Raw genomic sequence first — 19772 nt, forward strand, 5'->3', positions numbered from 1 at the left:
GGCGCGTCCCGGAGCACCGCGGGGCTCCCAATTGGTGCAGGCGCGGCTGGGCGGCCCGCCCCCTTTGCCTTCCTTCGCGCGCCCCCTGCTAGCAGCGCGCCGCGGGGTGGGAACGTCGAGGCAAAAGAGGCGGGCGGGGCGGGGCGAGGGGGCGGGCGCTGCCGATCAGCTGTTCGCCGGATTCTATAACAACAAAAGGTTCTGCGGGGAGCGCAGACTGGCCGGTGCAACAGGGCTCGGGGCGCCCGCAGGAGCAGCTTCCCCGCCATCTACCTCACTCCGCCGCCGTCCAGGCTCCGGATTTGCCCGGCTGCTTTTCGGACGGTGAGTGAAGGGCTGCGGGCGTCCTTTGTACCGGGTGCGTGTGGGTGTTTTTTGGCCACAAGTGACCTTAGGCGCGATATTCTTGGCGTTGGGTGCGCGTTCCGTTTGGATGCGGCCAAGGGGGGGAGGGAGAGAAAAGGAAATCTGGTCTATTTTAAGAACTGGGCACGGGGGATTCCCACCATCTCCTCCGCCTATAAAGTTTAGTATATTTATATATCTGGCTGCTGGGCAGAATCGCTTACCCACTGGCCCTTTCCTGCGTTCCGCTTTCTGGGAAGGGTCCGTCTCGTCCCTCTGCAAAGTTGTATGCAGAGATGCGGGGGGGGGGGGCCGAATAACACCGGAGTTCATGCAGGGAGAACTAACTCTCAAAGTCTTCTCTTCTCGTCCTCCCCCCCCCCCGGCTCAACTTCCTTAAAGGTAAATTACTGCGCCATCCTCCTCCCAGCTTTGTCCGTCGCTCGGCAGCGCCTTCCGACTGGGCTGCTCACAAACCACTTGTGGCGTAGTTTTGCCAGCCAGCCTCGCAGCCAGCGAAGCCGCTTCCCTGGAAGCGAGTCCTGCAAAATTCAGTTGTTCATACTTCCTGGTTAAGCCTGCTGCGGGTTTCATCTGAGGCTGAGATCGTTTAAAAAAAAGAAAAGAAAAAGCGTCTTATAACTTGTTCTCTCGAGTACCTTAGGGGGGGTTTCGTTTGGTGATGGTGGTGGGGTTGTTTTATTAAAATTCGCGGAATTAACTCTTATTTTCGTGAGATCTAGCAGTCTAGCCCATAGCCCGTTATATATAAATTAGTAGTTTTAAATAAAATAAAATAAAATAAAACAAAACACTATCTCTAACATACTAACTTGAATGGAGAGCCCCACTGATTTCGGTGCGACTTTTTATTTCAAATAAACGGCTCCTGTGAGTGCTCGGTGCCAAGTGATTTTATCCCGATGTGAGCTCGCATAGGATCGCATCCTGCAACCTTACTATCGCCAGATCTGTAGGATCGGGGCTCGGGATCCCCTTTTCAATATCAATTGCGGGCGCGCGCGTGGATCCCGGCACCGTTCCGCGCGCGCTCCTGCGGAATAATAATCCGGCGCGGACAAACTTTATGTACCCGCGGAGACGCGCGTTTGCCCGCCTGCTCTGCGCGCTCCGTCTCCGGAGCGGAGTTTCAAACTGCTGGTGAGGGAGGCGCAGGGTGGAGTCCGGCGCCGAGCTGGGCGGGCGGAGAGCAGGGGACCTCCCTTTTCCCCCTAAAGGGCGGGGGTGAAGGTCGTCCTGCGGCCAGGGCCGTGGGGCGTGGACAGAGAGCTCTCCGGCCTTGGAGATGTCCTTTCCAAGCCAACTGCCCAGGCGGTGCAGCCGATCCACGCGCCTTGTGGATGCCCTCCGCTTCCTCTCCCCGCTTTCTACCCGGCCTTGCGCTTGGAGCAACTCCCCCTCCCTTTTGTCTCTGTCCTTGCCCGCCCCCTGGAGAGGGAGTGGGGGGACTGAGGCCGAGGAGGAGCTGGGGTTGCCTGATCCGCCCAAGGGGGCTGGAAAGGGATCGGGTTGCTTCCCCCCCCCCCCCCGCCTTCCGCATATCCTGTTTTGTTGACAGTGCCGAGAGACCGCCCTTCCCTTGGTGTAAGGCTTCCGTCTCTTCCCGTCGGGGCGGATCTTGGACTCCGAAGTTGAGTCGGGTTCAGGTGTGTGACTAACCTCGCCAAGCGGCGCCGCCCGGGGAAGAGGCAACTTGCGCGATCAAAACAAACCAGGAACTGGTGACTCACGGCCGCCAAGGGAGGAGAGAGGGGGGCAATCCGGGTCGACACCCCGAGGCCCCATCCTGAAGCCCAATATACATGAACAGACAAGAGCAAGCTATGTGCTCTCGTAAACACGCACAACCCCCCGCCAGGGGTGCCAACTTAAAAAAAATATTGGGGGTCCCAGGTAATCCCTGCCCTACATAATTGACCACAAGATGTGGCTCGCACACACCATTTGAATGACAGTGCCCTGACCCACTCAAATATTTTATGGGTCCCCCAAAGGGACCTCAGCTCCTAGGAGTTGGTTCCTATAACACACACACACAGCACCCCCTGTGGATAAGCAGTTGTGTAAGTCACTCGTTATGTAACTACAGTTAGGAAGTTGCCTTTGGCCATGCTTCCCAGAATTTACGCGCACACACTGCCATATATCACTTGAAAACTGGCAGACCACTCAAGATTTCTCTGCCTGTTTGTAGTAATTGTGATGTCTCGTGTTAGATGACTTATTATTCATAATTGCAGTTTAATTGCTTCATATGGTATTATGATTTACATTTTGCAGAATTCAGATTGCAATTCAATAAAATGTAAAAACAGCAATAAAAATCAATACAGTATGGGCACAACCACAGATCCGCACTGTAGACAACCTGGATGAAGCTCTGGTTCATTGACTGCAGTTTGAGACCCCTGCCCATTGGTCCACCCAGTGTCTGCACTGATTGGCAGCAGCTCCCCAGGGTTTTTAGATGGGGATCTTTTACAGCTTTACCTGGAGATGGCACCAGAACAAAGCTGGGACCTTCAGCTTTTGCATGCAGCTGCTGATCAGACTTCATGGCTCCTTCCCACTGAGTATAGTGGGCATTCTCCTGTGCAACTTTTCAATAGGAGTTCCTGATGCTTTGTGGGGCAAGGAAGTTAGTTGTTTTCCCCCTGTGTGTTTTAAAGTTTCACAAGTATTTATTTTTCCACAGAAGGCTCTAGTCTTTGGCAAACTGTTCTGGACTTGCATTTGTTTTGCTTTGCAAGAACATTTCACATTTGATGCAACCACTGAGCATTTGTCTGATGCAACCTCTGAGCATTCTGATAGGCTTCCGAGGGCTTTTGGAGATGGTTTTGGGTGGGTGGGTGGAGAATGCTTGCATGATTGCTTTTCAGCTCTTATGGTAGGCAGTTTCAAACTTCCAAGTTCTCTTTAAGACATTGCCCACCCATATAGTGGAATGTGGTAGCAGAATTCTTCTATGGTAAAATTAACAATACCACTTCAAACTGCACTTGGGGCAGGAATCATTTTTTTTAATCCTTCACTATGTTTATTGTAAATATCATTTGATTTGCAATCCATTCTTCATGGCCATCTTTTTCCTGTCTTTTCAACATATCTGTGTCTCCCCTTAATTGGTGTCTTTTTCTGTCTCAGTAGTAACAAAAAACAAAATGCAAATACAAATAGAGTACTTTTTTTAAAAAAAAAAAAAAAGATGGCACCCTCTAATGGCAGCCTGAAATAGCACAGTCTCTTCTGTTAACTTCATTCTCCTCTATATGTCGATCAGACCAAAGTTGTGCTGATTGGATTAGGGGGAGCCAGCCATTGTTCAAGCTTTGCAACCTGTTTTCAGTTTTCATGGAGCTGCCTTTGAAAGCAGTGAAAATCAACAAGAAGAAAAGTCCTGAATGGTGCAAACAAATATTTTATCAAATGATTTACGTGTTAGCTGCTGCCTGCTGCACAGCTTTGAATGAGCTGTCAGAAGTGAGATGCTTAACATTGCAATAAGGTCTCCTCTGAGATGCATCTCACTGCCTTGAGACTGGTATCATTTTGGCAGCAGGCACAGTCATACCTCTTTGCCCAGGCTTTGGTGGAGGGCTGAGGTGTACTGCACATTTGAATTAATGTTGCGGCTGCAAATTTGGTTTTATGCTGTTTTGATAGTACTGTTTCATTTTTATTTAGAATGTGCATATTTCTGCCCTGGGACTATTGGGTGAAGGGCAAACAATGCTCAACACTAAATAACCCATCAAGACAGTGCCCCCTCCCTGAGAGACTCTGGAGAATCTGCCAGCCTGAGCACAGGCTAGATGGGTGGTCTGAATCTGCCCACTCATGTCTGAGAATCTCTCTGCAAGGCTTTTGCTTTTGGATGATTGGGTGGCTGCAGAGTTAAAAACTGAAGGGCTTATGGGGAAAAGGTGGAGGAGTTAACTGGATGTTCTGTTGGTGCCTTTTAATCTATTGTTTTCTGCCCTGAGACTTCAGAGCAAAGTTGGCTACAAAAGTAAACAATTCACACAGTTCTCCCCATGTGTAAACGAAACCCCGCCAAAAAAAGTCACTCATTCTAGCCCATGGGTAGGCAAACTAAGGCCTGGGGGCCAGATCTGGCCCAATCACCTTCTAAATCCGGCCCGCGGACGGTCCAGGAATCAGCATGTTTTTACATGAGTAGAATGTGTCCTTTTATTTAAGATGCATCTCTGGGTTTTTTGTGGGGCATAGGAATTTGTTCATTCTTTTTTTCAAAATATAGTCCAGCCCCCCACAAGGTCTGAGGGACAGTGGACCGGCCCCCTGCTGAAAAGTTTGCCAACCCCTGCTCTAGCCTGTGACTTTGGGGAGAAGTAAATTTAAGCAAGGGGTAGTGAGAAGTATTATTTAAGGTAGATCTGGGGGAAATCCCAGGCGGCTTACCCAAATGCCTAGAACATGGGTGGTGATTCTCTTCTCTTCTCTCACCCCCTACCCCTGTGCATCAAGGTGTATCTGGGAAAGAATTCCTAAGTAGCAAAAGCCCTGAAGAAAAAGAGCCCCCAGCACTGGAGCTCTGAAAATTAATAAAAGGAATCAGGTAGTGCTGTGTACAGGATGTGCCTGATTGGGAAACATTGGGGTGGCTTAAGAGGGCAGGGATCAGACCTCCTTAGAGAAGCCTGTCCTGGACTTTGTTCCATTGCTCTGCTTTCTACCAGTCTTTGTGTGTGTTTCTTACTTGGTTTCCCCTCAACATTTTAATACTGCCCATTTGCAGTAAGTTTGGGAAACAGAGATCAGGCCTACTGAGATTATGTAAACTGTATAATGTGCCATTACTTTCACGTTATCTGGCTGCCGCATGCCCTCAAGCAAGAACTCTCTCTCGATGTCTCAATATCATCAGCATTAAGAATTTCTATAAGCTAGTGACAGATAGGTAGCCGTGTTGGTCTGCCATAGTCAAAACAAAAAAAAATTCCTTCCAGTAGCACCTTAAAGACCAACTAAGTTAGTTCTTGGTATGAGCTTTCGTGTGCATGCACACTTCTTCAGTGTATCTGAAGAAGTGTGCATGCACACGAAAGCTCATACCAAGAACTAACTTAGTTGGTCTTTAAGGTGCTACTGGAAGGAATTTTTTTTGTTTTGACTATAAGCTAGTGAGACTCCCTACCTGTGCAACTGGAATCTCACTGCAGAATACTATTCTGATATGCAGTGTGTGTGGGGGGGGGGAATGCTACTTTTAACTTAAAACCTGCGCTTCTGAGCCCCCTGCTGGAAACAGTGATATTGCTGATCTTTGAAACGGTGAATGTGGTACTATAGAACTGATGGACTTTCATTTCTGTAAAGCTTATCCCTAGAACACTTAATAAGAGGTGAGAAGGAGGGTGATAAGTTTGTCCTTGCAGCTGAGTCGAAACATCTCTGAAGAAAATATTTGGATTAAGAACCAGGAGTTTCAGAACACGGGCTGTTCTTTAGATACAACCTTAAGCCCTAGCGCTTCCAGGAAACTAACTACTGTTGGAGACTAGAGAGAAGGAAAGCTTTCTACTTTGGTGATAGAGCACATGCTTTATATGCAGAATGTCCCGGGTTCAAATCCTGACACCTCCAGGCAGGACTGGGAAGGGGGGGAACCTATGGAGCAGTGGGGATGGCAAGTACAATATGATGATTCAGTGGGCAGAGCTGATTACCCCGTGAGTCTGGTTTCACCTATATGGGCAAGTATAAAGATGAGAGAGATGAGGAATCTTAATTGCCCTGCAATTATCTCAGATTTTCTATAGTGGTATTGTTTTCTCTTTTTTAAAAAATGGAACTACAGTGGTACCTCGGGTTACGTACTTAACCTGAAACTGTTCTTAACCTGAAGCACCACTTTAGCTAATGGGGCCTCTTGCTGCTGCTGCCGCGCCGCCGGAGCACGAATTCTGTTCTTATCCTGAAGCAAAGTTCTTAACCTGAAGCACTATTTCTGGGTTAGCGGAGTCTGTAACCTGAAGTGTATGTAACCCGAGGTACCACTGTAATGCTTTTGAAAAGCCACTGGTTGTTTTGTACTTGAAGACACCATTGGAACCAGCTCCCCTCTATAGAAATTTGAAACTGCCTTTTTATTGTGCCATTGAATCTACTTGATAATGGTGCCTGCAGCTCCACGTGGCTCAGTGACAAATACGGGTTGCTGCCATGTAATGTGTGGAATAACCCCTGGACAGTATGTTTTCTGTGTGTGCATGTAGCATTAAGACTTGTTTTTTTCCTATCTTTTTTGCAGGATTTTGTAGCAACCGTTTACAAAGAAAGCCATGCCTCTCCATGTTCTGTGCCTAAGCAGATAAAAGTATTTGTGCACTTTAATCTTCTACCTGCGCCCTTGGCTAGTACATTGTGAACCTGTACCTTAACTCTTGCATACGAAGACGTTCCAGCCAGAGTCTTGTTATTGCCTTAGTAATGTTCCAGAGGCTGAATAATATGTTTGTGGGAGAAATCAATAATTTGCCCAGGCAAGAGCCAGAGTTCAGCGAGAAAGAAGAGGAGGAGTGGATTCTGGTGGATTTTATCGGTAAGATATCCATTTCAGTATAATTTCTGCATCAGAAAGCAAGCTTTATTTTCTGTTTGCAAAGGTATTTTTTTTTAATTGCAGGGAATATTTCATGTTAAGCATGAAATTGTGTAAGGGGGAAAATAATTTAAAAACAGCTTGTTCAAGCTGGGAAAATATCTTGCCCTCATCACAAGGCATTTTCCTGGGCCAAGTTCCATACTGCCAACAAATTTCCACAACTCAGTAATTATAAATGGTTGATCTCTCCTCTTTTCCCCCTTCCCTTGCCCCAACTTTGTTCAGCTATTGTAGACTGTAAGCCACCCCCCAGCCTCTGGAAGGATTTGTGGGTTGGTTCAGGTGCTTACCTTAGCGTAAAACGGCCGATGACCAGTTGACATGCTATCACCAACATGCAGGTCCTTTTGGACCCAGAAGAGGAGGGTAGTGCGTGTATCAGGGCAATGCATGCTTATGCATTGGGACTGGGATTGGAACCCCCATGCGAAATGGTCGCCACCTGTATCCTTATCCCTATAGAGGAGGAGTGGGCATTTATGCCCTGCTCTTCCATGGAAGGAGAATCATCATCCCGTGTAGAGATCTGTCATGTAGACATGACAGATCTGTCGTGTAGAGATTTTGTCATTCCTCTGTTTTTACACTACCTATTGCACTAGTGCCCCTATTCTTGTGCTAGCACAATGGGATTTTGCCTGCATGAATGCTCATGCCATCCCCAAATCTGCTCCAGAGGTTGGGGAAAACCCCAGGAGACATTTAGGGGGTATAGGGGGGGAAGGAAAGGGAGGATATTCCATAGCACTACTAAAAAAAAGTTGCACTGGCAACAATAATCATAGGTGAGTACAACCGCTTATTTTATTTATTAGACACTTGTTACCTAAAAGGTCTCCCCAGCATCCATTAGCAGGATAAAATAGTGGATATTTTGTTCCTTGCAAACTAAGACTGGGGAACCTATGACTCTCTGGATGTTCTTGAATTCCAACTCTCAGACGCGGCCAGAACGGCCAAGGCTTGCGGAGTTGTAGTCCAACAATATCTTGAGGGGGGGGACATATTCTTTGCACCTACTGTAAACCATCTGAACTCTGGCTGCGTCAATCAACCTCGCCCATCTATCTCAATGGCTGTTGTAACTCCCAATAGACACCTGTACTAACTTCTCAATGATTGAAGAGGAGGAGGAGGAGGAGGAGGAAGAAGAAGAAGATGAAGATAGCCATAAAGCGTCGCCTGTGGACAATTCACCCGTCTGCTCTTGTCTGCCTCCTTCCTTGGAATGTTTGGCTGATGCCAGTGAATCTTGCTTTATCCAGTTTGACTCGTGCCCCATGGAAGAGAGCTGGTTCATTACGCCACCTCCATGTTTCACTGCGGGTGGCCTGACCGCTCTCAAAGTGGAAACCAGCCCCTTGGAGAACCTTCTGATCGAGCATCCCAGCATGTCTGTATATGCAGTCCATAATACCCGCCACAGCCTCAACAAGACAAGCTGTGGTGGTGATGAGGAGGAGGAGGAGGAGGAGGAAGAAGAGGAGGAGGAGACAGAGCCTCGTGATGTAAGCAATCCTAGGTAAGATATTTGCTCCTTGATTTGTACAGAACATAAATAATGTTCATTAGGGAGAAAATATTCCTTTAAAATTAGCACATTTTGGAATACAGCCAACTTCATCAGATGTATGAAATGTTATCCTCCGTTGGTGGTGGGGTGAGCTCAAGACACCTAGCAAAACTCCCTGTGTGCAAAAGAAGCTTTTCAAACATGTGCAGAACACCCCGCACATCATCCCATGACTAATCTCCTTAATATGCTCCATTTTCCTTCTCTATTTCTCTTCCCCTCACCCCCCAATTCTTCCCACTGGTACATTTCTACTTTTTCTCTGTATTTGTGACACTACTCCCTCCCCCACCAAATTTCCCATTTGGTATATGCCCATCCTCTCCCCCCGTGATTTTTTAATCCTTGGTATATGCAAGGATTTTCCTCTCTTCTCCTTATGGTACACCCTCCTTCCTACCTACCCCTGTCATGAATGCTCCTATTACAACGTTCTGATCTAATTTAATGAACCCCATTTCCTCTCCTTCGTTCCTCTCCTTAACTTTCTGTTTACCTTTCAAAACACACATACACACAATGCATGTCCCCCTCTCTTTAACAAGCACACTCAGACCACACATCCCTCCCTTCCAGACCATATGTTGTTGTTGTTTAGTCGTTTAGTCGTGTCCGACTCTTCGTGACCCCATGGACCAGAGAATGCCAGGCACCTCTGTCCTCCACTGCCTCCCGCAGTTTGGTCAAACTCATGCTGGTAACCTTGAAAACACTATCCAACCATCTCGTCCTCTGTCGCCCCCTTCTCCTTGTGCCTTCCATCTTTCCCAACATCAGGGTCTTTTCCAGGGAGTCTTCTCTTCTCATGAGGTGGCCAAAGTACTGGAGCCTCAGCTTCAAGATCTGTCCTTCCAGTGAGCACTCAGGGCTGATTTCCTTCAGAATGGATAGGTTTGATCTTCTTGCAGTCCATGGGACTCTCAAGAGTCTCCTCCAGCACCATAATTCAAAAGCATCAATTCTTCGGCGATCAGCCTTCTGTATGGTCCAGCTCTCACTTCCATACATCACTATCCAAACCATATATGCATACATAAATCCATCCATCCATCCTTTTGCAGGCACACACAAAGAATACTTCTGCCCATCTATCTCAAGAGTACACCTTCACATGATGAAGAATGAGTCCACCACCAGATGCATTCAGGCCACATGCATCCAGCGCCAGCCCAAAGGGGGTTTACATACATTGAACCCAATAGCGAACATTAATCTGTGCAAGCCCTTTGCCTAAAGCAGAAACAGGGCAAAGGGTCCTACATATACTGTAGGATTTCATCTCCCATCCACCCTAGGGAGCTTGCACTAGTAAATATTTTGGATGGGCAAAATACGAACTGCAAGAATAAGGATCTAATCAGCTTTCTTCTATTAACAGCTAGTTAATTTTTACAAGATGCTGGAAATATTTGGAAAATTCCACTTTAGAATATTGGTAGGATAGAACCGTGAATTGGACCCTATCTGAATAGTTAATCCAAAATTCATGTGTTTACATAAAGGCATAACAAAAAAGATATATTTAACATGGTGTGATTTTATTAATTACAGTAGTACCTCAGGTTAAATACTTAATTCTTCCGGAGGTCCGTTCTTCACTTGAAACTGTTCTTATCCTGAATCACCACTTTAGCTAATGGGGCCTCCTGCTGCTGCCGCGCCGCCGGAGCACAATTTCTGTTCTCATCCTGAAGCAAAGTTCTAAACCTGAGGTACTATTTCTGGGTTAGCGGAGTCTGTAACCTGAAGTGTATGTAACCTGAAGTGTCTGTAACCCGAGGTACCACTGTATATCATAGAAGCAACAAAGGCTTCAGTAATTCCAGCAGCAACAGACCACCTCACACTCCCACTTCATTTGCTGAATAGTGCCAAAAAGATGAAACAGTCAAAAATATAAACAAGATTCGTTTAACTGTATTCTCTTATGTACTAGGATAGGATATTGGAAGGGTGTATTTGTTTTAAACATTTTGTAATGCCAATCCACCATCACAACATTTCTTTGAAAAATCTCCCGCCCTCCCTGACCATTGACTATTCAGGCTGCGATAGATGAGAGATGTCATCCAGCAACCTCTGAAGGGCTCCATGTTAGCTCCCCTGGGCCTTTTCATTTGCCTCTCCCTCTGGACCCAATCCATAGCACCTTCCCGAGGAGAGAAGGCAAAGGCATATGTAGAGGTCTCTTCTCCTTACTCTCAGGAGCAGCATCAGGGCCAGAGATCAGCAGAGACCACCCTCTGAGAGACACACACTGGGGCATGGCAGCTGCCCAGCCATGCCCCCCCTTGATGCTGCCCCTAAGCAGGATTCTTAAACCCACAGGTCCAGATCATTACCACACGACAAAGAGCTACCTTTGTGCCAACCACAAGCATACACTGACTTGTGTCGCTGTCACCAGAGCGTCTTGACACGCAGGCCATCAATGGTTGTGCCATAACCTCTCTCTCCTTTGAATTCTAGATCAGAAGCCCAAAGTGAAAGGGGTCAACACATCCGATGCTATTTTGCAGCAATCACTGCTCACTCAACCTTTCTCGAACAGACCAAGAGTTTTCGTCCTTCCCAGTGGATAAAAGAACACAACGGAAGACAATATCTGAACAGAAACTGCCTCCGTCGCCAAAACCTCACCAGGGATTGCTACTCTCGGCAACTCAAGAACAACGGATTGTTTGTTCACCAGCCTTGCCAGCGTCAGTATAATTACTGAGGGCATCTTGCGTTGTTGTTTTTTCCTTCTTCAAAAAAAATATTATCGGTTGACTTGCTGTTTGTATTTTTCATGTGTAGGCAATGAAGGCGAGATCAATCTTAGGCTGATCATCAGTTATTTCTACACAATCACTAAGTGTTACATTTAGGTTGTAAACCACATTGTTGTAACCGTGTGCTCCTCACAGAATGACTTTACTACATTTTATTCATGGCTCGGAAACATATCAGTACAATAGTGTTTGTGTGACTGGGGGTTTGCTCTTTTCGTTTTTGTACATGACTTTCTAGAACCTTTTTATGACGGACGGACAGATGGATGGGTGGGTTTGTTTTTATATTGGCCTTTTTAACCAAGGCAGAGCAGGCGACACATCACTTTGTAGTCCAAATGCAGTTACAGAACTACTCAGGGTCAGCCATACACTTGCAACGATCTGTGTATACTGTATATCCTCTTAACCTAACAGGCGTGGCTAACCTTTGACCTGCCAGATGTTGCTGGGCCACACCTCCCATCATTCTTGGCTGTTGACCAACCTCGCTGGGACTGATGGGAGTTGCAGGTTAGCAACTTCTGGAGGGCCACAGGTTCCACACCCTTGCTGTTAACATTTGAACACGATTATTAAAATGTGATAGACTGTATGGCATTGAACTCTGAATGACGAACGAATTGTCTATGGGGCAGGGGAAGAATCTTGTGTGACCTGACTTCCTCCCATCAACTTCTGCTTAACCTCCATTGCTCAGTGTGGTTTAGCCAGCTTCCTTCACAGAGCAGAGCCTGAAGCAGGCATTCAAGTGAGGGCCATTGTGGTATGTTGGACCTTCTAGACCCAAAAGACAGCGACAAACATTTCCAGTGTCTCAGGCTATACAATATAAGTATAGTGACAGATGATCACTTGACCAATACTCGCCTTCACGAAATACTACCAGCTTAACTAATTTTTTTTAACGAGTTAAAAAAAGCAACCATTCTACTATAAAGTGGTCTAATTTGACCATTTAGTCCAAATAGGTTTTAAGAAATATGTGGTGGCAGTCTTCATCTGTCTACAAATTAATATTTGAGTCTAATGCTTGACATCTGGAGTTCCTCAGAGCCATTTTTCTGTTTACTTCCATACTAGGATATCCTGAATTTCAGCCAGTTGTTCATTTTTTTAAGTTACACAAACGTTTTACCTTATTTCAGTGGTTACCCAATACTGTTAAGCTTCTCGGTTTCATGGGCAAACACCACAGACATATTTATAAACTCAGGAACGCTTCAGTGTTTGACTGTGGTCCTAGGTACACTTGTTTAGAGGTTTGCCTAACTGAAATAAAGTATTAGCAAATAGGTCTGTGTAGGTTCTTAGCCTTCATCTTTTGTCTCCAGAAACCATTCTCCTTCCTGTTTATAGGAATATTAAAATGAAGATTACCTTGCCCACCTTATTTGTGTATGTTAGCAAATGTTTGAAGTTAGGCTTTCTAGTTGAGATATACAAATATTCCTTACCATTATTTTACTGGATAACTTTCTAGTGATGGAAGCTTATCTTTTTTTGAGGTAGACACACAAGCTTGTTGCACAAATATATGTGCTTTTCAGTTCTTAATATTGGAAATAATACCGTTGGGAAAGGAATGATTGCATTACATCATTATGTTTGACTCTTAATTGTCTTGCATATTTATGTTACTAGTTCTATAATGTGCCTGGAAGTCTTGGACTGTTAGAATTTTTTTGCTTTTCTAATGCTATGTGTTTTGTGAGTAGGTATGACTTTTTATATAGTGTGTGGGTTTTTTTTATTAAAAAAATGGTATTAACTTGTAAAAGTGGGGGCCTTGTGCTGTACTGAACGGTGATTCAATAACTTTGCTTAAACTGTTTTTTCATATGTATTGTAAACAAAACTGTGCCTTTTTAAGTGACTTGTATACAGCAGACTTGAACTTGAAGACTTAAAAAAAGGGATATTTCTGTTGGGATAAATACTGTACACCAGTCTATGCATTACCAATGGCAGCTTCTTTCTAGAGACATTTTTGTTTTGTCCTTGTAGCAGTTCTTTAGATATTCAAGGTTCTAGCACCCTGATTCTACAATATACAGTAATATCTCAATGTGGCTTGTGCTTGAGTAGTTACTGCAAATCTGTTTCCTGTGCAGAAAATGAGACAGAGATACGCTGTTATGGTACTTATTAAACATAACCCCTTTGGAAATGGTTATTGCAGTATAGCAGGTGCATACTTCAGCTGGTTCTGTATACCATTTAGTTTTGTGATGGGAACCTGTCGCCTTTCTGAAGTTGCTGAACTGTAACTCCCATTATACCTGACCATTGCCCATATCTGCTGGGATTGATGTCCAACAAGCAGCTCAACGGCAACAAGTTGTCTATAGACTTCAATGTGTTTATATATTTGCCCCATGTTCCATCACATCTATAGGATCTGGCTTATATGGGGCGGGGGGCATTGTTTTCCCATTTACATTTTCCATTTATATTAATTGCATTCCTTTTGTTTCTTGATGGTTATTCTTGTTTCTTTTTATGCCTTGATTTCAATGGCAAATCCATCCAATCTTCGGCAGACTGCAACCTTTTGGTGATCCCCACCTAAATGGCATAGGATTTCCCTTTGGTCATATATACAAACAATATCAGACCTGCCACATTTCAGATAGCTTAGACCAGGGGGCAGCAAACCTTTTCAGCAGGGGGCCAGTCCACTATCCCTCAGACCTTGTGGGGGGCTGGACTATATTTTTGGGGGGCCGGGGGAAGAATGAATTCCTATGCCCCACAAATAACCCAGAGATGCATTTTAAATTCTACTCATGTAAAAACAGCTGATTCCCGGACTGTCCACGGGCCAGATTTAGAAGGCAGTTGGGCCGGATCTGGCCCCCGGGCCTTAGTTTGCCTACCCATGGCTTAAACTGTGCTGGCAGCTTCTGATGGGGTTGTACAGTGGTACCTCGGGTTAAGTACTTAATTCGTTCCGGAGGTCCGTTCTTAACCTGAAACTTGTTCTTAACCTGAAGCACCACTTTAGCAAATGGGGCCTCCTGCTGCTGCTGCGCCGCCGCTGCACAATTTCTGTTCTCATCCTGAAGCAAAGTTCTTAACCTGAAGCACTATTTCTGGGTTAGCAGAGTGTAACCTGAAGCGTATGTACCCTGAGGTACCACTTTAATTCAAAACATCTAAAGCACATCAGGTGGCTAAGGTTAGATGAGGAACCAGCCAATTTTTAAAAGGACCCAGTACAGACATAGCATAAGGGTTATCCACATACAAGGTAGAGGTTTACAGTTTGTCTTACTTGATTTCAGACGTGCTCTATGCCCCAGAGAGATGCACATATTCATCACATTTCAGACTATGTAGCCAGTGCAAAGCAACTTGAAAGTGAATGGTGGGTGGGGAAGCCCTAAGTCAGGCATCCCCAAACTCTGCCCTCCAGATGTTTTGGGACAACAACTCCCATCATCCCTAGCTAACAGGAACAGTGGACAGGGATGATGGGAACTGTAGTCCCAAAACACATGGAGGGCAGAGTTTGGGGATGCCTGCCCTAAATGGATTCCATCCCCCCCTTTCCCCACTTTGCAATTTCTTTTCATTTTTATAATGGGAAGGGAAGAAGAGAGCTCATTTATTTCACTGTGAAAATCCATGCACATCTTTACAGAGTGTGCCACTGCAAGTTAGTGACTGCACAAACCCACAGGATTGGGAGGGGAGAGAAATCCTTACACCTAATAAACCAGAAGGGATGAGGGTTTCCAGCAGAGCCAGCCTTTGGCTGGATATTCTTGTACTCTGTGTGGAGGGACTTCTACCCCATTACCTGCTGTCTGTTTTGACTGAAGCTTGCAAGCAAGAACATTCCCTTAATAGTGCCAGCTACGTGGCGTAGCGCTCCTGCAGGTGGTCTGCCCCCTCACATTGAAAACTTGCTTCCTTTGAAAACTTAAAAACATGTAAGCATTTCCCCAGTCATTTTGCAAGGGCTTCCATCTGTAATACTGGCTTCAAGTGGTTTGGTTCTTATATAAAACCAGACATTACCTTAGCATGTGTCTTGGAGCAACGAAACCTGATGTTCAGCAAGGAGAGTGCTTGTCTAATTTCAGGTGGTGGAGAGTACCACAAGCTTGGGCCCACAACCCTGAATACACTGATTTTTTTTTTTTTAAATGCCAATGGAATTGATGGCATTAAAAATGTATTAATGAAGTTTATATCATGCCAAACTAACATTCTGAGATAGGAACAGGAGATGAGCCCTGCTGAATCAGACCACAGGCCTACCCGGTTCAGCTGCTCCTTTCCCACAATAGCCAGCTAGATGCACCTGGGAGGTCCACCAGGACATGGAAGGCAAGATACCTCTTCTGATTTTGCTCTGCAGCAGCTTGTATTTAGAGGCATCCTGTATTTGAATATTTGCATACTCTGTTCCTGTAAAAGGGGGGGGGAGGGATGGTGGTGTAGAACTGAAACATAAAAAGATGTGTGTTTATCTCTACATTTCAGATCTAACATTGTTATCCTTGAAACAAAATATTTAAAAAGAATTCCTTCCAGTAGTACCTTAGAGACCAACTAAGTTTGTTATTGGTATGAGCTTTCGTGTGCATGCACATTTCTTCTTCTTCTTCTTGCTATCCTTTATACTTTTGTCCAAAGACAATTGGCCTTTGCAAAAATGTTAAATTGCTGCCTGGTTTCCGTAATCATCATTGCATTTACTATGCATCCTTCACCTGTAGGTCCCTGGGCAGAGTACAACAATTAAAAACTAAAACCAGGTGAAACAGATTACAATCACAAGGATAGGGTGGAAAACACACGCCTCAGGTATCAGATAACACTTTTCAGAGTCAAGAGACTAGTACAGCACAATCCTAACCATGTCTACTCCGAAGTACTCAGTGGATCTGACTCTTAGGTAAGTAGGTTAGAACTGCAACCTTAGTGGGACTCAGAACTTAATTTATAAGTTGAACTGTAAGGTAAAGCTAAAGGGACCCCTGACCATTAGGTCCAGTCATGACTGACTCTGGGGTTGCGGAGCTCATCTCGCTTTATTGGCCGAGGGAGCCAGCGTACAGCTTCCGGGTCATGTGGCCAGCATGACTGACCTGCTTCTGGCGAACCAGAGCAGCACGCGGAAACGCCATTTACCTTCCTGCGGGAGCGGTACCTATTTATCTACTTGCACTTTGACATGCTTTTGAATTGCTAGGTTGGCAGGAGCAGGGACCGAGCAATGGGAGCTTACCCCGTCGTGGGGATTCGAACCACTGACCTGATCGGCAAGCCCTAGGCTCAGTGATTTAATCCACAGCGCCACCCGCGTTCCTACTACAGTTGAACTCTAGTAGGGCCTAAAGCCACCTGAAAATTAGCCTTAAACCTCTTCTTAATGTAAGAATACTTCAGGCATGCATGTTTATTCTTTCTCTTCACCTGTTGCCAGCTTTCAAGGATGATCTGTGGCTGATTCTATGATCTTGTAAAACTTCTGCTCTTCCTTTTAACCAGCCCTCTGGCAACCAGGTGACCCCCAGATGTTTTGGATTACAAATCCCATCAGTCCTATGCAGCTGTGGTTGATGGGAGCTGTAGTATGAAGAGCACCAGCTTGGAACAGGCTGTTTAAAACAGAACCAGAGCCACACTGATTACTTTTTCAGTTGCTGTTTCTCTCCCAGCTATGAGTCATCACAAGTTCCTTGTAGAGACTCATTTTTGACAGTGTTTTTTTTTATGATTGGGCAGGCTAATCTCCTTATCTGCAAATTGAACCACATCAATGTACTTCTTATGGCTAAGGCAACGGAATATGGATGACCTTGATGACATCTTGCTGTAGTATTTTGGCCACACCCAGGAGGCTGAGTTCTGTTAGTATAGTGATGCAAATTGCTCTGATGGGAATGACCTCTTCACCAGCCCTTTCAAGTGAGATTCAGCTGTTGTTTTTTAAAAATGAATGTGAATCCCAGAAGGGACCCTGGTAATTCAGGACACTGCCAATCTCAAAGGAGGGGCAAAAACAAAACAAAAAACCCACATTGCATTTAAATGCAACCCAAAGGCGGTAGGCAACACCTACAGTTTTTATCCAGAAAAATGATCTGCCAGCTGCTTTCTCGTCCTTTAAAATTCTTTCCTATCTTATATCCAATGCAAATACCAAGTTACTCAATTCTATCTTCAGAATGGTCCTGTGGGGTAGGCTAGGCTGAGAGAGCGGATAGGCTTAAGCATCTCCACACTAAGCAGAGATTTGGGACTTGGTCTCCACATCAAAACACAAGGGTTTTGCCTCGATTCTGATCACATTATTTGGCAGCAAGTTCCACAGAGCTTTAAGGAACTTTTATTTCTTTTCTTCTTTGGAAAACAGGTATGCTGAGGATTGCAGCCTCAGCTGGGGTAGGCTTTGGCAATGCAGCTTTGTGTACTTCATTCACCCTGCTTCATTCACTCTGCTTGCAACGCCTGCCAGTCCTGAATGCTGTTTAAGCACACAATGGAACTGTTCCTTTAACACAGATTGGCAGTGAAGCAGTTAACAATGATGGCAGTAGGTGTAATCCACACCATCCTACTATGACAAGACATCCTACTATGTGGGTTAAAGCCTCAGCGCCTAGGACTTGCCCGATCGAAAGGTCGGAGGTTCGAATCCCTGCTGCGGGGTGCGCTCCCGCTGCTCAGTCCCAGCGCCTGCCAACCTAGCAGTTCGAAAGCACCTCCAGGTGCAAGTAGATAAATAGGGACCGCTTACCAGCGGGAAGGTTGCTGATTCCTGTGGAGTGCAATGTTACCTGTTGAGAGGGATGGGGTGAGCTCCTGTTGCTCAGTCCCTGCTCCTGCCCACCTAGTAGTTCGAAAGCACGTCAAAGTGCAAGTAGATAAATAGGTACCGCTCCGGTGGGAAGGTAAACGGCGTTTCCGTGTGCGGCTCTGGCTCGCCAGAGCAGCGATGTCACGCTGGCCACGTGACCCGGAAGTGTCTCCGGACAGCGCTGGCCCCTGGCCTCTTAAGTGAGATGGGCGCACAACCCCAGAGTCTGTCAAGACTGGCCCGTACGGGCAGGGGTACCTTTACCTTTACCTTTTTAAGATGCCATAATGCCTTTTGTCTTGCTACAGTAGACTCAACACAGCTTCTTAAATGGCATTTCTTTCTCCTTTCTGGGATTTCACATCCACCTATGCTCTTGGCAATGCCTGCTTGTGCTGCGAAACAGACTTGCAGTATTTAAGCAAACCCCACCTCCCACCCCCATTTCTCTCTATCTTTCTCTTTTAAATGCTATTGTATTATATGATTGGTTTAAATCGCTGTCAGCTGTTCTGGGTGGTGCATAGCCAACAGAAGGGCAAGATATCATTTTTCATATGAATAAATACAGTAATGAAGCAATCCCAGCATTTATCTTTGGCAACTGATTTTAATATCTGTGAAGGGTCCCACCACTAAAAGAGGCTTAGCTGGTGCTTAGGGCACAATCATTGAAGCATCAAAGTGGTCTTCAAGGGGAAATCTGACCTTTGTTGGACTTCCTTACACATTCTTCCCCCTTTTTTGTATTCTCATTACTTATTCCCACCAAAACCAAGGGGCGGACTCCTAATGTAGACTGAAATAATGCAAGGATGACACGCATTAGCACCTGACATATGTGCATTTACATCTCAGCATATATGTAAATTTTATGTTTTAATATTATTTTTATTTTGAATTACCTATTGGGAGGCACCATGTTTCAGTGTTTAGGGCCTCTAATTGTCTTAATCCAGCCCTGAATTTAATCAAAAGCAAAGGATATCAGCACCAGCATGGGCTGGTTAAAACAGAAAATGCAGAAACAATCTTGTCACTGTGCTGCTGCAGTTTGAAAGGATTATATAGGGAAAGATGATTATAATTTCCTAAATGGTAATTTTGCACAATGTTCATTCAAAAGCCTTGGGGTGATATTCAAGGAATACACACACTGAAATTAATGAATTTAAGTTAGTCAATATATATTGACTTCAACCAGTCTGTTCTGAGTAAGACTAGCTTTGAGTTGGTCTGAGTACTCAATTTGCTTAAATGATCACTGTTGGGAAGTGTTTTAAACAGGGGTCAGCAACCTTTTTCAGCCGTGGGCTGGTCCACTGTCCCTCAGACCTGGGGGGGGGGCAGACTATATTTTTTGGGGGGAAATGAACAAATTCCTATGCCCCAGAGATGCATTTTAAATAAAAGCACACATTCTACTCATGCAAAAACACCAGTCAGGCCCCACAAATAACCCAGAGATGCATTTTAAATAAAAGGACACATTCTACTCATGTAAAACATGCTGATTCCTGGGCCGGATTGAGAAGGCGATTGGGCTGCATCTGGCCCACGGGCCTTAGGTTGCCTACCCCTGGTTTTAAAACATCTAGGGAGCAAGGCCTG

The 19772-nt window shown here is 45.3% G+C and overlaps 1 protein-coding gene across 4 annotated transcripts; it reads left to right on the plus strand.

Moving 5' to 3' along the window:
• The first annotated feature begins 168 nt into the window (after window positions 1–168).
• TP53INP1 (tumor protein p53 inducible nuclear protein 1) lies at window positions 169–13518 on the plus strand. 4 transcript variants are annotated; one of them, XM_081919870.1, is made up of 5 exons: window positions 1581–2012; window positions 2906–3004; window positions 6644–6934; window positions 8093–8519; window positions 11040–13518. In XM_081919870.1, exons 3-5 carry the CDS (start codon window positions 6823–6825, stop codon window positions 11287–11289), a joined length of 789 nt encoding a protein of 262 aa, XP_081775996.1. In that variant the 5' UTR covers window positions 1581–2012; window positions 2906–3004; window positions 6644–6822; the 3' UTR covers window positions 11290–13518. The 4 variants fall into 4 exon arrangements, with proteins under 4 accessions (XP_081775994.1, XP_081775995.1, XP_081775996.1 ...); XM_081919868.1 differs by lacking the exons at window positions 1581–2012; window positions 2906–3004 and adding an exon at window positions 169–324; XM_081919869.1 differs by lacking the exons at window positions 1581–2012; window positions 2906–3004 and adding an exon at window positions 186–358.
• The last annotated feature ends 6254 nt before the right edge of the window (window positions 13519–19772 follow it).

This window comes from Podarcis melisellensis (assembly GCF_964234715.1).
Source record: "Podarcis melisellensis genome assembly, chromosome: 7".
Taxonomy (NCBI): domain Eukaryota; kingdom Metazoa; phylum Chordata; class Lepidosauria; order Squamata; family Lacertidae; genus Podarcis; species Podarcis melisellensis.

What these genes read in the sequence shown, in the direction of transcription:
- TP53INP1 (XM_081919868.1), top strand. Translation starts at nt 6,823, where the DNA reads ATGTTCCAGAGGCTGAATAATATGTTTGTGGGAGAAATCAATAATTTG. An exon ending in GATTCTGGTGGATTTTATCG is followed by an intron (nt 6,935 to 8,092) that starts GTAAGATATCCA and finishes AACTCCCAATAG; the next exon opens with ACACCTGTACTAACTTCTCA. An exon ending in CGTGATGTAAGCAATCCTAG is followed by an intron (nt 8,520 to 11,039) that starts GTAAGATATTTG and finishes TTTGAATTCTAG; the next exon opens with ATCAGAAGCCCAAAGTGAAA.